This window comes from Anolis carolinensis, chromosome 2 (assembly GCF_035594765.1).
Source record: "Anolis carolinensis isolate JA03-04 chromosome 2, rAnoCar3.1.pri, whole genome shotgun sequence".
NCBI classification, from domain to species: domain Eukaryota; kingdom Metazoa; phylum Chordata; class Lepidosauria; order Squamata; family Dactyloidae; genus Anolis; species Anolis carolinensis.
The window spans coordinates 217,895,473-217,912,950 of NC_085842.1; the positions used below are offsets into that span (position 1 = coordinate 217,895,473).

The 17,478-nt window shown below is 42.2% G+C and overlaps 1 protein-coding gene across 1 annotated transcript; it reads right to left on the bottom strand.

The window, feature by feature from the left end:
- Nucleotides 1-614: 614 nt before the first annotated feature.
- On the bottom strand, nucleotides 615-14,359 carry mlf2 (myeloid leukemia factor 2). The gene is made up of 9 exons (XM_003227098.4): nucleotides 13,963-14,359; nucleotides 11,484-11,556; nucleotides 11,006-11,132; nucleotides 9,563-9,598; nucleotides 7,796-7,849; nucleotides 5,914-6,039; nucleotides 4,219-4,378; nucleotides 3,888-4,127; nucleotides 615-1,280 (listed from the first exon to the last, which is right to left on the bottom strand). Exons 2-8 carry the CDS (start codon nucleotides 11,531-11,533, stop codon nucleotides 3,949-3,951), a joined length of 732 nt encoding a protein of 243 aa, XP_003227146.1. The 5' UTR covers nucleotides 11,534-11,556; nucleotides 13,963-14,359; the 3' UTR covers nucleotides 615-1,280; nucleotides 3,888-3,948.
- Between the last annotated feature and the right edge of the window lie 3,119 nt (nucleotides 14,360-17,478).

Below are 17,478 nucleotides of genomic sequence, written 5' to 3' on the forward strand. Positions count from 1 at the left end.
GATAGGGGGACATTGAGTTTTTGGGTTGATAGGAGCCAGTACTGCATGAGTCGAGATTGCCAAGTACTATTAATGATACAGCAGACACTTGTTGGCTTGCTTATCTTGACTTTCAAAACTACTACTGTGTTTTTGAGGCACAGTGCAGTGGAGGACCACGGGGTGGCAGTGGTTGCCATCTTTTAAGAAACAAAAACAAAAAAACATGGAAGATACTTTTTACACAACAGTAGTGAAGGACTTCACCCTCAGTGTGCAACAATGTCCATGTAAAAAGGAAGTATTGCTCACCAGCGTTCCTGCTGTGAAGGACAAAAGAGAAATGGATCCTTCAGTTCTGATGCAGGCTACAACTTTACAACTGGGGCACTTAGTGCTGCTTTCATTTTGCTAAGGACTCCATCTTGGAAATAAGACCACGTAAGGAAGAAAGAGTATACGTTTGTAATAAAATTAATCACAGTCATGGCTTGTCAGAATGATTGGTTCACCAAAAAAGATGTGGACTGCAGTTTGCTGTTTCAAAAAAGCAAAAACAAAACAGCATCACATAAAACCAGTCTTCATCTATTCCCTGAGGTCTCTTGAGATAGAAATAATGAGATGGAGGCGAATTCTATTTGCTTTACAGGTTTCATTTCTTTATTCAGCTCAGTAAACATCTAGTTACAAGTTTCACAAAATCAAATTTTATAAGATGGGGAGCTGACTGGATTGGGCAGAGAGGTAGGGCCTGTTCGGTTTATCTACACCTCACCTGATCCCTTGCGCTGTTCCATACATATCCCATTTCCAGGGCAGGCAGACATGTAGGCAGGCGGAGAGCAGAGGCAACTAAAGGTTATTTCCCAAGTGCTTGAAAGTAATAGCAGGGCAACAGATTTTCTAACGCAGTTGCTGCTTGAGGTGGGAGGTGAGATTAAATACAAACTCCAGAGCCAGCCAAACTTGGAGCAGGAAATAGAAACGGGATGGCAAAAACTCAGGGAGGTTACTCCTGCTCCCCCCCTCCCCCCCACAAAACACTAAGGATTGGGGCTAAGGAGCTCAATGAAGGGCAGGGAGGAGTTAAGAGGAAAAAGCAGGAAAACTGGTGTGTCACTCATTCATGGACAAGGTCCCTCACACTTCCCTTGGCCGCCTGCTCTACGCAAGGAGTACAACTGTGCAGAGTTAGTCACTTAATTTAAATCTTAGGGGCAGGAAGCTAGTATTCAATTTGAGGAAGGTCCAAGTGATGTTTTGTGAGGGCTTCGCCATCAGAGTTTCACTGTCTGTACCTGAGCAAAAAGGTGGGAAAGAGATAGAGAGAAATAATATCGATCAGAAAAGGGAGCAGGAGAAACAGTCAAAAAGGAAGGGAAAAAAAGAGAAAGATTCCATATAAAATCCCCATGATTATGATCACAGAATCATAGTTGGAAGAGACCTCGTGGGCCATCCAGTCCAACCCCCTGTCAAGAAGCAGGAAAATCGCATTCAAAGCACCCCTGACAGATGGCCATCCAGCCTCTGCTTAAAAGCCTCCAAAGAAGGAGCCTCCACCACACTCCGGGGCAGAGAGTTCCAGTGTCAAACAGCTCTCACAGTTAGGAAGTTCCTTCTAATGTTCAGGTGGAATCTCCTTTCCTCTAGTTTTAAGCTATTGTTCCACGTCCTAGTCTGCAGGGCAGCAGAAAACAAGCTAGCTCCCTCCTCCCTATGACTTCCCCTCACATATTTATACATGGCCATCATGTCTCCTCTCAGCCTTCTCTTCTGCAGGCTAAACATGCCAAGCTCTTTAAGCCACTCATCACAGGGTTTGTTCTCCAGACCTTTGATCATTTTAATCTGTCAAACAGGTGGCTATGTTGCTTGGCCATACCATTTTAGACAGTACATACAGTAGAACTGGCCTTATTTGTAAGGAATGTCTTGCACCTTGAGAACCTGCATGTCAGAGAAAAGACAAGCTAAATCGTTTTCTGTCTGCTACCTATTTCTATACAGAGGAATGTGTTTGTTTAAATTTTAATGGAACAACCCTATCTCCAAACTGCAATATGAGATAATATAACCAATGTTCGGATTTATCGCCTAAGTGAGTGTTAGGCTTAAATCAATCTGCTAAAACATAAGGTTATGAATGTGCTGCAGCATCTTCAGTCACCGGAGACAAATAAAGAACTGCATTTCATTCAATCAAACCGATAAATAAAGACGAAATCCAAGATTGATTTTCTCATAGATTTTTTTCCCTTGTTAGTACCAGACATCTTTCTTTCTGACAGATGCCTTCTTTCTGAGAAACCTGGCTCACAAATGAAGCCACTTCTACACCATTGTCTCCTTTTTTAACATTGCAGTTCTCTAAGAAAAGGTTCAACATGCTACCAAAGTGATTATTCAGGCAGTGGTAAATCACCTCAACTTAAAACCATTTTAGGGGTGATGATCCTATTTACTTTTAAGAAAGTTTGACTGTAATTTATATGGCATCATTTCCGAAAGCTGATTTAATTAAGCTGCCATTTTGTAAAGTAAATCACAAACTGTTTGTTTTTGAGAGAAGAGATGTCCACAACATAACAAGAGATGCTTTTGGACAAGATACCATAAGTCCCAGTGAACGCAAGAGTAGCAGCTTTAGACTCTCTGTGCATCATTGAGTCTAGGAAACATGATTTTTAAAAAAATCAATGTCCAATATTTTTACTGTAATAAACAGAATTTGCACCAGGGGCCAGATGAATCATATTCTGTTTTGGCTTGAAGTGTTTTTGCAATTTTACAAAAGTGCTCTTGTGCACAAAATATTTCTCATTTCCTAATTAATGTTCACAATTTACAATTTTCCATGTCAAATCTGTTGCAGTAAAATCAAGGTTCTGTGGCACCTTAAAAAGTAATGTTTATTATAGTGTGTTTTCAGCTCTTGTTCATGAAGAGCTATCTGGAATTTCAAACATGGAAAGCATACTTGGTGGTAGTTCATATTGTACAACGCTTTCACCTAAAACCTACTGTTTTGAAGCCAGGTTTTGTGGAAGCTTACGGTGTCTTGAGACTCTTCTGCTTATCCAGCAGCTGCAACTCTACAAGTGAGTATGCTATTGTTTCAAGTATACCATTTTGTGTGTATTTTAGGAAGGAGCAGAAACTGCCAAACTGAGACTGAAAACTGTTGCCCTTCTAACTCTATTGTATGCTTGCAAAACATGGACCATCAACAAATGTCTCTCTCGAATTCTGTAAATATTCCATCAGTGTTGCCTATGAAAAATCCTGCAAATCTCTTGGGAAGATAAGGGGACAAACATCACTGTTCTAGAAGAAGCATTGAAGAGATGATCTCCACCATCAACTTCGCTGAACTGGCTACATTTTCCGAATGCCCAATCACTGTCTCCCAGAGAAGTTCCTTTACTCTCAGCTCAAGAAGAGAAAACGGAATGTCGGTGTATATCAAAAGAGATTTAAAGATGGTCTTAAAGCTAACATAAAAAATGTGGAATAAACACCAAGAACTGGAAATTCCTGGCACTTGAATACTGAAACTGGAGATCAGCTGTTACCAACAGTGCTTTGGATTTTGAGGAGGCACAAATGAAGGGCAAAGGGGAGAAATGTGCCAAGAGGAAGGCGCCTCAAGCAAACCCTTGTTGTGACTGCCTTCCATCTGGAAATCTATGTCCTCATTGTGAAAGACTGTGTGGATCCAGAACAGGTCTCTACAGTCACTTATAGACCCACCTCCACGACACTACCATTGGAAGACGAGGAATCACCTATGATGATGACTGAAAACATGCTTTGGGCCACCACATTGCACCTCCCTCATCAGAGAGATTTAGGGACATAAACTGGACACAGTGTGCATGCAAGGGGTAAAAGGTAAGACTTACAAGAGCATGAAGGTGAATCTGGGGGTGACAGCATCGCACCCCCCTTAAGTCTGCTTCAGATTCACCAGTCATACCGGCGTGACTGTCTGGTGGGAGACTCCTCTGGTCCTTGAATTGCAAGACGGGTCCCCTCGGCCCTGTGGCCATTGCTTCCCTCGTGACGCCGATAATCCAATGCCCTCTGCGTCCGGTAGCGGGACGTCTCCCGCCTCCATTCGTCATCAAATGCAGCGGCATCATCTGAAAATGGGAATGCAAAAGGTGGCAGCTCAGTGGGGTGGCACTGAACAGCATGCTCCAAGAAAGGGATCAAGTTGTCAGGGAGACTTACTTTCATCCAAATTGATATAGTCTTGCCTTTCCTCTTGGTCACCTGTGCGATGGTTGCGTGACCGCTGCATGATGTGTGCACGTTCCCGGATGTGGTGGCCTATGGACATCTGCTCCAGGCCACTGTCTGAGTCTCGCACCGTTCGCCTGGTCTCTCGAATCTGAGGCCAGGAGAACAGATGGTTGTTAGAAATGTGTGGTAACATTGCTATAGCCTCACTGAACAGTCCTGGGAAATTACTATTTGGCTAAACAGGAGACTAAGAAAGGTCTACACAATATGCAGCCTGGGGTGCTGGATGTGGTACTCAAAAGGATTTGGTGAGGTCCACAGAACCTGAGCCTAAGCCTTAAGGAAGGAGTCACATGCAGCACTACAACAGAGTAGCCACCGAAACCTTCAAGTCCCCCCTCCAAGTGTTTTACTTCTACACATTTCCTTTCTGTAGGCACCAAAGTTACCAAACTAACTTGTGACAAAGAGGGCACCACCAACAGATCCAGTCAGGATACTGAAAAGGCTGCTCTTGATTGAAAACATGACCTGGGAAAGTTGTTGGACTCAGGTGGAGAAGTGGGGAGCAGGGATTTTTAATTAGGTATTTTTAATTACGAAAATGTGAGTCAAACACTGAAAGGGTTAAAGAGAGGAGAGAAGAGTCTATGACAGCAAAGCAGTTTATCTGCATGAGAAAGAAGCCCAGCATGAAAGCAAAGAAGGAAGTATAAATAACTTTATTTGTGTTATGCAAACCTTATTTTTGTAAATAGCACAATCATATTATTTTGCTATAAAGAAAAGCCTCCAAAGGAAGAGACAGCATTGGTCTGTGTGTTTTTTGTTCTTTTTATCATTTTTGGCTACTGGTGCTGGGTCACACTGCTGCTAATAAAGTCCTCTGCTATACATTTATGGGAAGGGTCTTCTGTTAATAAATTCACTCGTCCAACAATTTTAAGGGATATTGGACATTTATTTGGGAAGGTTGGAATCTTGGACTCTAGGTTATGTCAAAAATTAACATTAGATTGGTTGGCTTAGAGGGAGATCAGGGCGGTAAAGAAGAAGAGCCTCAGCTCTTGCTTCCGCCACTTTTCCTTTCTCTGCCTCTGTCTTCTCCTTCTCACCCAACAACAAAACAACCAACTCCATAAACCAGTTTATGAGAGATGAATGGCACAGATTTGGCGCTTTTTCCCTCTGAAGGAGATGACAACAAAGGCTACCCAGAAGCAGAGAGAAAGGAACAGCAGCGGAGACAAGAGCTGAGGCACTTTTTTCTTTCCTTCAGAAAAGGACTGCAACTCGCCAACACACTGAGGGGAGATGGGAAAACTAAGGCTCATTCACTTTGCTGCTTACTCTGAAGGAAAGGCACAACTCACAAACGAGGGGGGGGGGCATTAAAAACATATCTGCGGCACAAAAAGGCTTAGCCTGTTTTATTTCGGCCCCTTACTACTGCCAAATTGTGCAGGCCTGAATTAAGGATTTACTTCAGTCCCCCAGAAAACAACCTTGGCTATTAGTTGTCCTATGTAAGCCTTTGATTCCATATCAGAAAAGCCCCATGCAGACTCTGCACTCCTTCTGTGGACCATCACCATATCCTATCTCTAATGACACCTACATAAAGCCCATGGAAACTGACACTCTGTGGCTATTTTGAGTATTTTAGAGAAACCTATTTCTCACCCCTCCAGGTGCAGAGCGTGTTTCTGAGGTCTCCTGATAGACTTTGGGGGCATCCCCCATATTTGAGTAGGATATAACAGTTGAGGAGGTAAATGTCTGGCAGTTGGCACCACTTGTCATGTGTTCCTAGAAGCATGTGTGAGAGAAAAAGTCATAAGCAATCTTACTGTATCCATTCTCTTAAAAAAAGGAAAGTTTAACATTTGCAAAACCCTTTCTCAAGTGGAGTCTTCCTCCACGTGCTAGCAAGAATGGGGAGACATATTTCTGTAACTGAGAGAAAACAATAACACAGCACCACCTCTCCCCCATTTTTTCTTGGTATCTTGATTTTTAGGCCTGTTCCTGGGGTTATTTGGGGTGCTAATTCTGAAAATTGCTCTAGTTTCTTAGATAAGGTTATCATGATTTTCTGGTGACTGGTAGATGACATATATTCTATATTTCAAAATCTAGACCTAATAGATGTATTTTGGCTAGTGTAATCGCTTTGCTAGGCTTTTCTATATCACTTCATCCAAGAAGGATAAAGTCAGGTTGCGTATACCCCACAAAGAAAGATAATGATGACTAATTAATAATCATTATTGTAAAAATGCTCCCAGGTAATCCAAATTTAATGGATGTAAATGAGGATCTTGACTTAAATCTTAGCAAGAGCATAAGTCTTTTTAAAACAAATTTGATGGTGCGGTTTACTGTTATGCACAATCAGCACTTGTTTGCTGGGTGGGGAATAGATAGCAATTTATTAAAAATAGAAAGAATGGGGGGGGGGGAAGAGCCAAGGTTCCCAATAATTCTGTATTCAAGATCATATTCAGTAGTCACAATTGTTTTGTTACTTCAATAGATTTTCCACATACAGTCCTGAGCATAGAGTGTCTTAATTACAGGAGTGGGTTGACTAGATGTAGGCAGGAATCTGCCCTCATGGCAGTATTAATATGTACATGTAACTCTACAATGCACATAATTTAAAAGAGAGATAAAGAAAGCAGGTCAAGAAAATTCAAACTTAAATATACCTTATATACCTTATAAGCCAAGTTTTTCAGCTCTTTTTTAGGGCTGAAAAAGCCCCTCGGCTTATACTCAAGAGAGGGTCCTGGCTTATATTCAGGTTTGCTTATACTCGAGTATATACGGTACATTTATTATTTTTCTCTATTATTGTTATTACATATATTATTTTTCTCTATTATTGTTATTACATATATTATTTTACTCTATGTATTATTATTACATTTATTATTTTACTTTATTTATTATCATTAGAATGATACGTAAGCACACTTACATTGAAGATGGATAGAAAAATGATTTAATCACAGTTGGACAGTCTTATCTTACAGTTTTATGTAAGTATTCAAAAACATTTAACCTACTAATGCTTCAATTGGTATCTATTTTTAAAATGTAACAATATCCACTGTATTTCCCACCCTCGGCTTATACTTGAATCAATAGGTTTCCCCAGTTTTTTGTGGTAAAATTGGGTGCTTCGGCTTATATTCGGGCCGTCTTATACTCAAGTATATACAGTAGTTCTCCCAGCATGGGTAAAGTTTGTTCAACTTCTTTATTGCAGTGCCACCAACCCCAAAAGTTCAATGTAGAAAACCACCTCATTACTTTACATTTACAGCAAATAATTTCAGAGTCTCGTGGCATAACATAACATCACACAGTACTAAACTGACTTGAAGCACTGACAGCTTCTTAAAACAGACAATAATGAAGAGCCTTCTCTCTCTCTTTTTGGTCAAAAGTAAAACTGAAGGGCCTGCCTCTCCATCACCCATATCTTCCTTCCTTCTGCCTGCATTCCTATGCAATGTGGGACTACTATGCAATAATAAAGCAAACAGAGAGCTCTTACCATGTTCCCAATCATGTCGTTCATCATTCCAAACATATCCATAAAGCCACCTGTCTGAAGAGATGAAGAGATTTGGTGAAAGCGGTCCTTCAGCAAAGACACAGAGTAAAATGGGGCAAAATGAACCGACTTTTCCCTTCTCATATGAAGAAGCTTCACTGCCCTCCTAGATGCATAGTACTACTCCAGGTATGAGGTTATCCTAAACTCAAGGGCACATTTTTGGGTCCATACTTGCAGCATCTATCACCTGCTGCTTCAGTAAACATTGCCCCAGTGGTGAAATGAGTTAAACGCTTGTACTGGCAGGACTGCTGACTAAAAGGTTGGTGGTTCGAATCTGGGGGCAGTGGATGAGCTCGCTCTGTCAGCTCCAGTGTCCCATGTGGAGACATGAGAGAAGCCTCCCACAAGGATGGTAAAACATCAAACATCCGAGCACCCCCTGTGCAACGTCCTTGCAGACGACCAATTATCTCACACCAGAAGTGACTTGCAGTTTCTCAAGTCGCTCCTGACACAGAAAAAATGTAAACATATTTGCATCAAGCCTTCTCTTCAAATATTTTAAAGCACTATGTGTGGTTACTTTCCCCAAAACTTTTTTAAATCACCAAATAAAACCTGTGAGGTAAGCTAGAGTAAAATAAAATCCCACATTATCAATCTGTTTTGAACTGGAATATACAGCAGTTCTGAGTCCACAGCAGTGTGGACTCAGATAACTCAGTTCAAAGCAGGTATTGTGGGATTTTCTGCATTGATAGTCTGGGTTATATGGCTGTGTGGAAGGGCCCTCACTTCCTGTTGTCTCACTCCTCGCTCATTTGTAATTAGGAGTCGCATGTAAGTCTGATGTTTGTAACTCGGGGATTGCCTGTACTTTGTTTGTAGGCCAACTATTCTATATGTATTTACTGAATGTCACTGTACGCAGTGCTTTACACATAAACAAACAACCAAACTATTATTATGTAGTCCTAGTGCATAAATTATGCAAACATGAATATTTTGGTTAAGTATTCCTTGGTCTCATAACAGGAGTACTAAAGTCAGCACAGCAAGATTGGCAGTGTCCTGTTTATTAAGTATTATGGCACTGAAAGCAAAACAAAAAGAGGGGGACATAATAGTGCCTAGTATTCTTCCTTTTCTCATAGAACTCTCCTGTACCTAATAGTCAAATATCTGTCAAAGCTTTGTTGAGTGAAACTTAGAACTGGCATTTGTCCTTAAGACAAAAAGTTGATTTTCTCCAACTGAGCTTGCTGGATGTTTCCTTGCTCAAATAAACCACCTGCTCTTTCCTCCTCACTTCCACCTCCTTCATCTCAAACTTTTTCTCAGGAAGAGAAATTCAAATTCTGGGAAATCTTCATAAATACATGCATATAATATTGCTGAATACTTGGTGTATTTGATTTCCTCTAACCCAGTGGTTCTCAACCTGTGGTTCCCCAGATGTTTTGGCCTTCAACTCCAAGAAATCCCAACAGCTGGTGAACCGGCTGAGATTTCTGGGAGTTGTAGGCCAAAACATCTGGGGACCCACAGGTTGAGAACCACTGGTCTAACCACTAACCATTTCAACAAAAACTTCTGACAATTCTCTTCTCTGAAAAATAAACAGAAGCCTTCAGACTCTCTGCCTTTACCGTCCTCATTCTTTTTTATCATTTCAAAATAAAACATTTTAAAAGAAGTCTATTTCTGAAAATCACACTCAGACGAAAAGATACATGTGCGGAGAAGAAAATGAGGGCTTACCATTCCTACCATCCCAAAGGGCGAAACAGCTCCTGCCTGGAACAAAATTAAGGAATACAGAATAATTAAGCTATGTGGCTACACAGGAGAGGGAAGACAAATCTCTCTCTCAGACTTATTCCTTCACACTGACAGGTTACTTCAGCTCTCCCCCCTGAAGCTTTTGTAGTCACTTCCTCCAATTACAGCATTTCCTTATTATTCACTTCCACTCAATTCTCTGGTTTGTTTATTTAATGTACATGTCACCTTTCTCCTGGAATGGGATCTATGGCTGCTCACAAATAAAACAGCTGAAAACCTAACAATATATATGTTTTAAAAACCTGACTCAGAGCAGTATAAAATTATTTTAAAACAATGTAAGTTAAAAACATAAATAATCAAAGCACGCACCTCAATACAAAGTTTTTATGGGTGTAATTATATATTAAAAGCCTGCCTAAATGAGAATGTCTTTGCAGGCTGGCAAAAGAGAAAGTGGAAGGGTGCAACCTATCCTCCCATGGAAAGGCACTGCAGAAGGCAGAAGCAGCCACTGAGAAGACTCTTTCTTGTGTTTCACTAAGCAAACCTGTGATGGTGAAGGGATGAAGATAAAGCTTTCCTCTGAAGGCGTTACAGTACTGGCAGGTTTTTTAAATATATTAATTAGAACATCTTCTCCATAGGCAATGAGTTCTTGGACTATGTGTAACTAGATAAACCCACAAATAAAAGTGAACCCTATTATTTTCAATGGGAGGAATGATGGAGATCCCAAGAAGAGGATATAATTTATCTAGGAGGCCCTGAGTGAACAACTGAATAGTGAAACTGTGCATAATTGAAATCGCTTTCCCCTCTGCCTCCCAGTCTTCTGCTCAATTCAGCAGCTGTACACATATCTGATGCATATTTATATACATATCTATTATATGTATATTATATTATAATTATAAATATTATACATATTTAGTATAATGCCAAGTTTCTAACTTTGTGTTTTTAAATATACTATAACTTCTGACACAATAAATAAATAAATATCTGACGCACACAAACAAAGATCACCAATTCATACTACTTCTATCCAATGCCAGGCTGTTTTTTGAAAGTATCCTGCCTGGCATCAGCACAGGTGTAAATGTTTGTCATAAATTTTCATACAACTGCAGGCGCAGCCTAGATGAATTTTAAAGTAATATAAAATACAATTATCTTTTTTCCTCCTTTATCTTTACATTTCTTTCTCTTACATCCAGCCACTCTATCCACCTGCCTTCTGTTTCTTCTTTACTTCCTACCATCACATTCATAAATGGCTATACATTGTATATATGGGAAACTAATGACATATGAGCAACCAAAAGGCTACAGAACGGCTGTGGTGTTAAGAGAGATATTGGGTGGGTTTCAGAATAAGCTGAGGATGGACAGGCCTAGTCCCTCGATTTCTATTACCTGCATTCTTCGGCTAGCAGGACGTGTTCCAGGTACTGTCCCATTGCCAATGCTGAGGAAAGGGCTGTAGCCAAATCCACCCGAGAGCACACGGTTCACATGTTGCTGGTGGATAGCAAGAGGGTCCCTAAAGAAAAGGGAGATTCACAAAAGAGTTAGATTGCTAAGTAACTTATGCCAAACATAAGCGCTATTTATTTATTGTTTTTCTCACCCCGAGGCTAGCTCAAAGCAGTTTACAACATGATAATGGCAAAATTCATGTAAAACCAGATCATAAAATTTAAACAAGAAACATATAACTATGCATTAAAATCAATAAAACAATCAAACATAAGATAAAACAACATCTAGACATGAGGACATAAAATTGAAACCATCTAATATAAACATTAAAATCACATGATCTACATGATAAGCCTTTTTTTCAAACACAAGGTTTCTCTCCCAATAGGAAAAGGCTGCGGTCTGTACTTACATCATAAACATTGGATCTTCTGGCTCACCATCTCTCATGAACCGGAACATAATGCTTTTGAATGCAGGGTGGGCTGTCAAGAAGGCAAACAAGATTTGTATGTATGAGTGTCACTTTCCATGCAGATCCATCTTGCCTATCCACATATGTACTCACCAACATACCATTAATTTTGACTCTTGTATTGTAACTGTATGCAACATCTGACCTATCAAGCAGTTCATCAATCAATGACACCACCAAACACTCATGTCACTTGCATCCCACATAGAAAAACAAACATGGTATGCCTCAAGAACAGCTCATGCTGCAAACCCAAGTAATAATCACACTAAGCATACATCTTCACTATGTAACTGATGCAGTTGGTATTGCTTTAATTGCCATGGCTCAATGCTATGGAAGCCTATGTGCGTGGTAGTTTGGTGAGACTCCAGCACTCTTTGGAAGAGGGCTAAAGACATTGTAAAATTACAATTCCCAGGATTCCACAGCATAGTGTCAAGTTATATTAATTATACAGTGTAGATGCACCCTAAGTTTACTTCCTCAGATGCAATTCCCACCTGTGAAAACTCATTCTTTTCTACAGTTCTACAATATCCCTTTTACAACAGTGGCTCTCAACCTGTAGGTTCCCAGGTGTTTTGGTCTACAACTTCCAGAAATCCCAGCCGGTTTACCAGCTGTTAGGATTTCTGGGAGTTGAAGGCCAAAACATCTGGGGACGCACAAGTTGAGAACCACTGCTTTACAAACTGGTATTTCAGACTAATAAGGACATGTCTCCCCAACACATCTCCCTCCCCAGTCCTGCCCCACTCTCCCCATTCAGGGAAGTTTCAACAGCTCCGATACCATAAATATAAACAAATGTGTCAAACTCAAATCCAGGGGGCCAAATCCAGTGGCCCTGCAGATGCTGGACTACATACAAACTCCTGTATTCCCCATCGTGAGATATCAGAACTAGAGCTAATGGGAGTTATGATACAGTAACATCGGGAAAGTTGAAGTTTGTTCTGTTTATTCAGGAGAGTGGGTTTGGATTTCAACACAAGGCTTGTGGCGAGGATGCTTGACTTCAAAATGCCTAATAATAATAATAATCATCTTATTTATATTCTATCTCCCCGAGAGGACTCAGGGCGGATTTCACCTTTTCACAACCTCAGAGCCACAAGTGCGGTTGGGCTGCAATTCCTAGTATTCCAAGTCTGCATGACAGATAATCAAAAGTGATGGGAGTTGGTATCTGGAAACTCAAAACTGGATTAAAACTAAAGAGCACAGACCACAGTGTAAAAATATTGTAGTTGGCCCTCTGTATCCATGGATTCCCCATCCATTGTGTTGTGTGAATTTTCCGGGCTGTATGGCCATGTTCCAGAAGCATTATCTCCTGACGCACATCTATGGAAGACACCCTCAGAGATTGTGAGGTTTGTTGGAAACTGGACAAGTGAGGTTTATATATCTGTGGAATGTTCAGGGTGGAAGAAAGAACTCTATAAGGGCAGGCATGGGTGAGCCACTGGATCCTGTGATTTTGCTTCAATCTGCCTCCGGTGGGCATCATCGCTCACACAAATACAGCCCCAGGCCTCTTCCTGCTTGCCCTCCGGGCCTTTAGATTCCTCTTCGGGTCTCCAAAGCCATGACAAAATAGGGTCTGAATCTCCCTTCTCCTGACATGGAGGGTCACTCTCTGGCCTCTTCCACACAACTGAATAAAATGCCACATTTTCTGCTTTGTATATATGGCATTGTGGACTCAGATATCCTGGTTCAAACCAGATATTGTGGGATTTTCAGCCTTGATATTCTGGGATATAGGGCTGTGTAGAAGGGCCCTGGGTTATCTGAGTCCACACTACCATATATTCAAGTTCAAAGCAGATTTTGTGGGATTTTTCTGCCTTGATATTCTGGGTTATATGGCTGTGTAGAAGGGCCCTGGGTTATCTGAGTTCACACTGCCATATACTCCAGTTCAAAGCAGATATTGTGGGATTTTTCTGCCTTGATATTCTGGGTTATTTGGCTGTATAGAAGGGCCCTAGGTTATCTGAGTCCACGCTGCCATATATTCCAGTTCAAAGCAGATATTGTGGAATTTTCTGCCTTGATATTCTGGGTTATATGGCTGTATGGAAGGGCCCTCGCTCTCAGGTCCCATCTACACTGCCATATAATCCAGTTTCATAGCCCAGATGATCTGCTTAGAACTGGATGGTATGGCAGTGTAACTGCGGCCTCACTGAAGAGGGAGATTGGGCCCTATCTGCACTGCAATGGGAGATGCTCTTAGTATAGGACACAGAACAAGAGGATGGAGAGAGCACTGCGGCCATAGAAAAGCTCATTGATCATCGTGATCAGCATCCACGCTCTATACCACCACCATCACCCCCCTCCGCCCCTTGGTCTGCTCCATGGCTTGGCCTTCTCCCCCAGTCTCTGGGCCCTGCTCACATACATCTGGGAGGGGGGTCCTTTGTTGTTGCTGCTGCTGCTGCTGCTCCTTCTCCGCGCGCTCCCGGGATGCCGCCCAGCCGCCACAGGGACCCGGATTATGATGACTGCTGCTGCTGCATCCCTTCCTTGTCTTCTTCTTCTTCCCCCACACAAGACGCCCTTTGTTGCGAATGGGCAGCAGCTGCTGCTCTAAGGAGAGCCTCTTTGTTCTCCTCCTCCTCCTCTTCCTCCGGCCTCCCGGCAAACAGGGCGAAGGAAGGCCTCCCTCCCTCCCGGACCCGCTTCTCCCTCAGAGAAAAATCCCAAACCCTCCGAGGGAAACCCCCGCTCACACCGAAAGGATATTTTTCTCCTTTTCCGAAGAAAACCCACAACAAGGCCTGAGCAGGATGTGATGTCAGCAGTCCCTCCTCCCCTGCGATAAGCCCCGCCCTCCAGGCCAGAGCTGCATACCCGGATGGATGCTGTGCCGTGCCTTTGCTCAGCGGAGGTTGTAGGGAGGGGAAGGGGCTTCCAGGGCCCCTTCCACACAGCTGTCTAAAACCCCACATCATCTGCTTTGAACTGCATTCAGGGCCCTTCCACAAAGCCCTATATCCCTAAATATCAAGGCAGAAAATTCCACAATATCTGCTTTGAACTGGGGTATCTTACCCAGTCTACTTTTACAACCGCTCCGTTTTAATCCATGTTTCTTGTCATTTGTTTTTATTGGCTAATGTTTAAATTTTTATAATTGTGCATGTTTTTTTGTCTATTGTTGTGTTTTATATTGCTGTTGTTTTTATTCGGGCTTGGCCCCATGTAAGCCGCCCTGAGTCCCCTTTGGGGAGATAGAGGCGGGGTATAAAAATAAAATTATTATTATTATTATCTGAGTCCACACTGCCACATAATCCATTTCAAAGCAGATAATGTGGGGTTTTCTGCCTTGATATTCTGGGATATAGGGCTGTGTGGAAGGGCCCTATGGCAGTGTGAACTCAGGGCCCTTCTACAGAGCCCTATAACCCAGAATATTAAGGCAGAAAATCTGCTTTGAACTGGATTATTTGAATCCACATTGCCATATATTCCTGCTCAAAGCAGATAATGTGGGATTGTATTCAGCTGTGTGGAAAGGGCCTCAGAGGTGATGTTGCCAATTCTTTTTTGCAGTATAGCCTACAGCACCTTGGATTCATTGAACCAGAACCGACCTTGCTTCGCTTCCAAGACCAGACAAGATCTGATGCCTTTAGGGTACTTAGATTTCCTGTGTTTTTAGGTAAAGGTAAAGGCTTTCCCCTGACATTAAGTCTAGTCATGCCCGACTGTGGGGGTTGGTGCTCTTCACCAGCGTTGTCCGTAGACACCTCCATGGTCATGTGGCCGGCATGACTTCATGGAGCGTCGTTATCTTCCCGCCGGATCGGTACCTATTGATCTCACTTTTGCATGTTTTCAAACTGCTAAGTTGGCAGAAGCTGGAGCTGACAACAGGAACTCACTCTGCTCCCTGGATTCGAATCGCTCACCTTTCAGTCAACAAATTCAGCAGCTTAGCATTTTAACCCACTGTGCCACCGGGGGCTCCCACCTGTGTTTTTACACCCTGCTATACTCCATATACACTAGTCATAAATAAAATCTATATAAATAAAAACGTAATGTTCATCCGGTAAAGATCATATCTCCCAAACTATTCCATCGATAGCTATGAAAATTGGACCCAACATAGCATTCGACCTGGCGAGTGTTTTAAGCTTACTCTCACAAACCTAACCCACCCGAGAAAGGTAAAAACAAACCCTAAAGTAACGTCCAAAACACCTGGGGGAGGGCCCAAGTTGGCCCAGGCCTGTTGCACTTCTTTATGTTATACAGCAGGCCTGGCCCAACTTGGGCCCTCACTCCAGGTGTTTTGGATTTCACCTCCCATCATTCCTAACAGCCACAGGCCCCTTCCTTTCCCCCCTCAGCTGCTCAAGCGGAAAGAGAAACGGAAAAGGAATAGGAAGGGGCCTGAGGAATGGTGGGAGTTGAAGTCCAAGACACCTGGAGGGACGGTACAAGTTGGACCAAGCCTGTAAGAGAGAGAGCCCTCAGCTCATGCCCAGAGGCATCCTGGTACCCGCCCCTTTCCCTCCCTCCCCCCAAAGATGTTGCCCAGATGTTTTACCTAACTAAACTGGGACACAGCAACGCATGGCCGGGTACAGCTAGTCATCTTATAAGTAAATAGTGGGTTGCCATGAGTTAAGCCCACTCCTGGCCCTGGGCAGAGCCTAGTGTATGTGAAATATAATATGACATACCAGTTTGAGCATTAGATTAGGATACTAGAGAATAGGATTTGAATCCCTACTTGACCATGGAAACCCACTGGATGACCTTGGGCAAGACACATTGTCTCAGCCTCAGAGGAAAAGGGAAAAAAACCCTCTCTGAACAAATATTTCCAACTTATGATATGGTCACCATAACTTGCAAACAACATGAAGGCACACAGCAACAACTGGCCTTAGCCTCACCTCTACTGACATGCAGGCATTGCCATGGAGAATCTACCATAAAGAAACCAACATAAAAACAGTTCATCACAAACATAAAATCCTTGTGTTTGTTAGGCTGATTGCTGCCTTACTGATGAAAGAAAATAAGTAACATGCCAAGAGGTGTAAGACAGGTAAGGACTATGAGCCAGAAGCTAGAATAACTTACCCTTTTTGTGCCAAAGCCAAAACAGAGATAACAAGAACAAAGAAGCTAACCATCAGTCCAAAATGATATTTCTAGGAGTTACAGTCTGTGACCTGGAGATGTGGGCAGCTGCAAGACAAAACTGCAATTGAACAACTTATCTTCAATTAACCAGCTTCTAAAATAATATGAAACATCAGAGTAGCTATTATGGATTATCTGCCTTGATATTCTGGATTATATGGCTCTGTGAAAGGGCCCCAGGAGAGCTGGGTTTTTGCTGTTGGAGTGATTTCAGGAGAAAAAACACACTCCATTCTGAATATTAATTTAAATCACCATTAAAGGCCAAGTGGTGGTCTGGTGCCATGGATTGCTGGTCCCTGGGAACTTTGGGAAAGAAAGGCCCTTTCTACTCTGTCATATAAAATCCAGACTATCTATTTTGAACTGGATTATATGGCAGTGTAGACACATATAATCCAGATCAAAACAAATAATATTGATTATATGCTTTGATAATCTGGATTATATGGCTATAGAAGGGGCCAAGAAGAAATAATTATAGCTAAAGGGTATAAACATGGTGTTGGCTGCTGGTAGGTGGAGAAAATCAATTGCTGGTCCTTTCCTACTTACTTGGGCATGACCCCTTCCCCACTGAATGACTGGAACTTTTGGGAAATCCAAAGATTGAGGCCCCTTCCACACAGCTGTATAAAATCCACATTGAACTATATTGTATGGCAGTGTGGACTCAGATAACCCAGTTCAAAGCAGATATTGTGGATGATCTGCTCTGGATTATGTGGCTGTGTGGAAGGGCTCTGAGGCT